Here is a 6,158-nt window from a genome sequence, read left to right as displayed (position 1 = left end):
GAGATTAGTGACAATTCACACCTCTAGCTTGTACAGAAGCTGTGTCTGCTGTAGTCGACTGCCAGGTGGATGCCAGGACATATGTGCACGGTTTAAGCGGCTTACAAGGAGAGGTTAAGTGCTTTGCGTGGCAGCTGACACACAGGTGTTTTGAAGTTGTGACCGTCTCATTGTGTTAACATACTGTAACCCCTCAGAAACTCTACTGTATATTATTTTCAGATGAATACGTTCCTACATTGCTGTTCTCCACCACCGTAGAGTTTGACATTTTTTGCATTTGTTGCTCCGACCACACTGTGTCAAGGTTTTTCGGAGCCTGAAATATTTCCCTTATTTTAATATTATTATTATTAGTCCAAGTGTTTACCCAGGAGAGAAACTATGAGATAGTAAGAGAAAAAGACGAGAGCGACAGCTTAAGAGACCCAAACTTCAAAAGAACAACAAAGAGTGTGTCACACTACCATCTATGGTGTTTAAATGATTAAAAAAAAGGGAATTCAGTTGTTGTTCATTAGATGGCCCTCTGCAGGTCATAATAACCTGTTGGATACAGATTCAACAAAGCAGAAAAATTAAGATTTTCTGAAGCTCCACTCTGCTGTGGCCTAAAAGGGCTGACTGGCAGCTATCTGATAAGGGTTATTGAAACTAGAGCATATTTCACTGAGCTCAGGAATAATAACTGTCTACATAGCAAGCCATGTTTGGACGGCTGTGTGTCGATTTTGTCAAGGAAATTTATTTTTGGCTGACTCCAGGAAAAGAGGTATTCAAACTGTTTCAGATGAAACTAGAGAAGTCTTTACCTGTCCTTGGTAGAGGCCGGCGTCTTGAATGGTGCTGTCGGGTTTGTTGAGAGGCTCAAAGGTGTTGCTCATGTACCTGTTCCACAGCCGGGTCTCCTTCTCATCGGGGATGGTGAACAGCTTCCGCATCTCCTTCTCTATCATGTCTGCAGCAGAGCGTGAATATTATCAAAAACATAATAATAAATTGTGGTTCACATTATATGATTAAAAACAGAAACAGCCAGAGGTTTACCAACACTTGCCAGCAGAAAGAAAGATGAAAGATGGCACATGGTTGACAGATGCTTACATAATAAAAAGTGGTTTAATTCAACGTGGAGGCAGTGAAGAGAATGTTTGAGAAGCCATTTTGTCTTTGATTTATTATTGTAAAAGAACATCTTATTAGCGTGGGAGGGTTATTGTGGTGAAAACCACAGGAACAAGTAATGCCAGAGAAGATCTTTCATCATCAACCGACCACATTTGTTTAGAAATGATGCAATAACTTAATAACATGACATTAACTCATGCTTTTTGTGCACTGTACACTGTGTGTGGGAGAGACAGTGTGTGTCTCAGCATGTTTGTGTCTACACACATCTAAAATTTTACAAACAGGATCATGACAGTTGCCTTAATCAAAACAAAAGGGTAAATTGAAAGTAGTGGAAATCTAAGTTGAAATCTAGCTGCATTCAGGTCAGCTTGGAGCTCCTTGGAGGTCCCTTGAGTGTGAACAGCAGTGGTAAATAAGACAGTTACTCCAGAGTGACTCAGGCCTACCTATTGTGTCAGCTTTACTGAAGCGTCTGGTGATCACATTGTCCATGTTGCTGTCTTCGCAGAGCTTCAGCTCCGTCAGGTACACCTCCACCTTGCAATGCTTCACAAACATACCCTGTTCCACCACCTGGAGAAAAGCACAGGGGAAATATTAACCTTCCACATAACCTAAGAAAGAATCCATGATTAATCAAATACAAATATATGTAATTTATAAATATCAATTGTTATTATTAAACACTGTATGTACTTCTAGAATATTAGCAGTAATTGTATAAACGCATTCTTACAATGCAAAGGTGGCTCCAATGAGAAAGACACAGGCATACTATACTAGCACAACTCAGGATCATTCCACATATTCTCAACAGTATTTAAAAATACCAAGAAAAAGTGTGGAAAGACATTATGTAGCAACAGGTACACGATAAGACCCAATAAGGGGAAACCAAAGACAAATATATTCTATCAGATTAAAATAGAGCCTCCCGCTTATCATGATACAAGTATGGAGCTTTTACAGCTAATCAACCAAACATCGAACACCAAAACCAGCTGTTTTTTTTTTTTTTGGAATGAGTGGTAATTAATGAATTATTTAATTGCAGCCTCAAACGATGTAAGGTATCTAGTAAATTTGGGGGTTGTACTAGCTTCTGTGTCTCATGGAGAACAAAGTAGAGTCTGCTGGCCTGGTTGCCACTCAACTGGCGTCCTGATATGAGCACAGTCAGAGTGAAGAGCCTAAATTAGCAGCACCTCGTGGAAACAGCTGAGGGGTCCCAGCCTATTTATTTCACCTCTGAGCCCCTCCGACACACACACACACACACACACACACACACAACTTCCCAAACCTTCCTGAGAACTGCAATAGTCATGCACACACACACGGCTCAGATTCTCCCCCCCCCACCCCTCCCCTACCCATACCCCGACACCCATCCCTTAACCATACCGACACCCGGTGGGCACCTAACCCCTCAGCAGAACACCATGTGGTTTTAACTCGGAGGAAATAGCCGATCTGCAGAATTTCTCAAATCGAGCGAGGCTAAAACATTTTCGCCCACCACCCAGCCCCCCCTACTCCTCCCATACTGGTTGTGCCTCTCGCGCTGCTCTCAGAAGCTTTCACGCTGCTTCTCTCAGCGTGACCTCAGCCGGCATTCCTCCACTTCAAAAAACAAGGACACGCAGGAACACTCCGCCGGTGTTGGCAATCAGACCACAAGAGGACAACGGAAGGAAACACAGCGACAAACCCGTGACTACAATCCTCCTAAATCCTTTTTAACGCTTGTGTTTTCCCCTGCACCTCAAGATGACAACCCCACAGAAGAAACAAAGAGTTGAAAAAAAAAAAAGAAAACTAGTAATGAACCTCCTGCATGTTGTGTGTCGCAGATCGCTCCATGTAGCTTTTCAGTCATCCAGAACGTTGCCTGAAAATAGAAACCCCGCGGCCACCCGATACGTCCCACGACATACATGGCAAAATGGGAGGGTCAGTGGAAGGGGGGGGGAGAGAAAGAACGAGAGAGAGAACGAAAGAGGAACCTCTTCTAGCAGCCATGATGCCATGACTAGTGAGATTTTAAGTAGGGGATCTGATACTGTATCTACTGTTAAGTTGTAGCCGCCATCATGAAGTATTCCACTGACCAATCCACTGCTAAACACACAAACAGTTAAACAACAACAACAAAATCTGTGTGAGAGTAATTAGGCCTAAAGTAAGCCCTGACAGAAACTAATGAAATGCTGATGGTAAATGAATGAAAAGTAACATCATGGTTGCTTCCTGTTCAGACGTTCATACATGGTAAATATCCAATATATCAGTATTATCTTGATTTGTTTCCAGCTCCTGTGCACTGTGTATCTTTGTACATCGAACTAATCAATCAATACCTTCTACAGCACTTCTCATGGTTACACACAAGCCTCAAGTATTTTATTCCAAACTAAATATTGGGCCAAACTGTCTTTCGCTATTCTTTTCCCTGAAAGCGGATAATGAGCAGCAGAGACGTATCAGGAAGTAGTACAGTTCTTGAACGTCATCTGCCTGTGTCTTTTACGTTAAGTAACACTATTGCAGAACTCAAGTGTTAATTCCAAATGTGCTGCACTTTACGATATCCCAATCCACTGCAGCTGCCAACCACAACCATTACAAAGCTTCAGGGAAAACCGCCTATGAGGAGATTATATAATGCAGTGAGCAAAACACTCCCCATCCGTACAATCCATTCATAGCGTTATTATTCGCGTCTGAACCCTTACCTTGCGGGCAATTGGCTCCTGACCTTCTGTCAACCCATACCAGCTGACGAGCTTATTCCAGCCCTCCGTTGGGACCAAGATGTAGTCGAGCTCATCGATGAGGTGCTCCTTGATGGCGAGCACATCCCCATCTAGAGGTGGGGAGGGGATGGGAGAACGGGGTGAGAAACGAGCAGGCAGACGGAGGGAGGGAGGGAGGGAAAGACAACACTTACACCGGTGACACCCTGCGCTGTCTGTCTCACACGACACAAAACACACAAATGGAAAAAGGTACGCTGGAGAGCTTTCTATGAAACGGCTACTCTATGGAGTCTGCCAACAATGTTGTTTTTTTGTTCTCCTTTCCTCTGAACTCTTTGTTGCTACTTCCAGAACGATAAAGCTATACTATACACACAGCACAAAGGCCACGCAGTTGATTACAGTCACCCTTGTGGCGATGTAAGGTCCAAGAAAGTGATGCATCATCCGTCTTACCTCTGAGGAGACCGGAGTTATCCACTGGTCCTGGGTACACATTCTGGTCACCCATCTGGTATTTGTCCCAGCTGTCAAATCCCACATATTTCTTCCACTGTTTGAACCAGTGACTGTCCACAAGGTACCTGCAGAGAAGGCAAGCAGCATTATTTCAGCTCTGATAAAGCAAGACTGACTGGTTTTATCAGTCTGGATTGTTCATGAGTCATGCAACACGCTTTAAAAAGCTGCCAACCAAAGCGTTTGTAGTCCCTTTTACACGTTAAATGGTGACAACAGAAACACTCGGGCAGGTGGAGGCTACCTTGCTGTGTGTGCTCTTAATAAATCTGCCTCTGGCTAATATGACACTGATTGAGAGCGGTAACAGTAGCAGCGTTAACGCCGACTTGAGTTCAGGCTGCCGCATGCCTGGCCAGCTGGCTCTGTGATTTTGACAGGTGCTTGTTTTGGGACTCCGCCCTGCAGAAGTCGACGGATGAACCCACCGACTGGCAAACCCACTCGGAGCTCCGGCAGACTGGCCAATTAGCCATTAGCCTGCTAACTAGATCAGCCTCAACTGAGATCGTGTCAGCAGACAAAACGCGAGATGCTGGTTTGGAAATGGCGAGCCCCGTTCACCGCAACACACCGCATAAACCGCAGAAAGATACGCGAGCTCTATTGTTCTTCATTGATAGTTGAGTAGCCACCGTTAGCCGGAGCAACGCTGACACACATGAAGCTGACGGGCTCCCGCTAGTTAGCTCGGAGCTAACTGTCAACACGGCCCGTCACCTCGGCTTTCTTCTCCTCCGTGGCGCTGACAGCCGCGGCGGAGGCAGCCCACGGCCACGCTGCGTCTTTAGAAGGGTTTCAGCTGAAGTCTTACCAAGTGTCTCCCTTCCGTAGCTGTGTTTTCAACAGCGCCGCGACCTCTCCTCTCTGGGTATCCAGATCAGCCGCTCCTCCTTCCGCCATCTTTCCTCGGACATCACCCGCTGCATGGTGGGAAAGTGTGGGGCGTCACCGAGGCGACGTAGAGAGTGACGCTGCGGGTTTCGGCCAATCATCGAGTCGCCGACAGAGCAGGAGAAGCGTGACACCCAGTGGTGGATTTATTCTAGAAAAAATGATCCAAAACTGCTCTATCATTGTGGCTGCACAGCCTTCATGCTGCCTGAGAGAGTGTACCCCTTTAAAACACAGTCTTCATGAAGCACACACCTCTTTGTCCAGCCAGGGGCATTATATCATTTGACATTTTGAACACAACATGTACTGCGGGGAGTAAAATACATCATTTCATAAAGAATTTGTCAGTGGATTTGATCAGAAATCATACATTCTCTCCTGTTGTGAAACCGTGAGATGCATATTTTCTGCATTTTGCTGAGGACATCCTGGAAGTCATTTACACAGCGAAGCTAGCATGTGGGCTCATTATGCAAATTTTACAAAGTCAACACCTGCTAGGCTCTATCACACTCACTAATGAATGTGTAAAGCAGGCAAAATCATTATGAGCACACAATGTTATGTCAGTAGGTTAAAGGGGTTCTCCAGTGATTCAGTATTGCACTTCATACAGTTCATACAGTGCAGGGGACTTTAGATAAGAAATAATTATGGTGAAGATTTCAGCAGCAGAGGGAGAGATATCCAGACTTCAGTCCCGAATATGGTCATACACTTCCCATAATGGTGTTTCATTAGATACTTTTTTCTCCCTCGAAATAAAATAAATTAAAATAAAATGAATACAGCACTGCATAGAAGTGGTGAAATAGTTCAAGACAACATTCAATTTTGCATGTTTATTTA

The 6,158-nt window shown here is 44.5% G+C and overlaps 1 protein-coding gene across 1 annotated transcript in view; it reads right to left on the bottom strand.

Moving 5' to 3' along the window:
- Positions 1-5,349, bottom strand: part of LOC118336178 (ubiquitin carboxyl-terminal hydrolase 15-like) — a 5,977-nt gene extending 628 nt beyond the window's left edge. Inside the window, exons 1-5 of the mRNA XM_035672777.1 lie at positions 5,227-5,349; positions 4,350-4,477; positions 3,870-4,000; positions 1,581-1,707; positions 813-958 (exon numbers count right to left, since the gene is read on the bottom strand). Of these exons, the coding sequence (XP_035528670.1) occupies positions 813-958; positions 1,581-1,707; positions 3,870-4,000; positions 4,350-4,477; positions 5,227-5,315 (621 nt within the window). The 5' untranslated portion in view covers positions 5,316-5,349. The remainder of the gene's footprint in view (positions 1-812; positions 959-1,580; positions 1,708-3,869; positions 4,001-4,349; positions 4,478-5,226) is intronic.
- Positions 5,350-6,158: the final 809 nt, after the last annotated feature.

The sequence above is a fragment of the Morone saxatilis genome, unplaced genomic scaffold, assembly GCF_004916995.1.
Source record: "Morone saxatilis isolate NCDOM2014 unplaced genomic scaffold, NCSU_SB_2.0 Contig10, whole genome shotgun sequence".
Classification (NCBI taxonomy): Eukaryota; Metazoa; Chordata; class Actinopteri; family Moronidae; genus Morone; species Morone saxatilis.
This window is presented reverse-complemented; position numbering and strand designations above follow the sequence as displayed.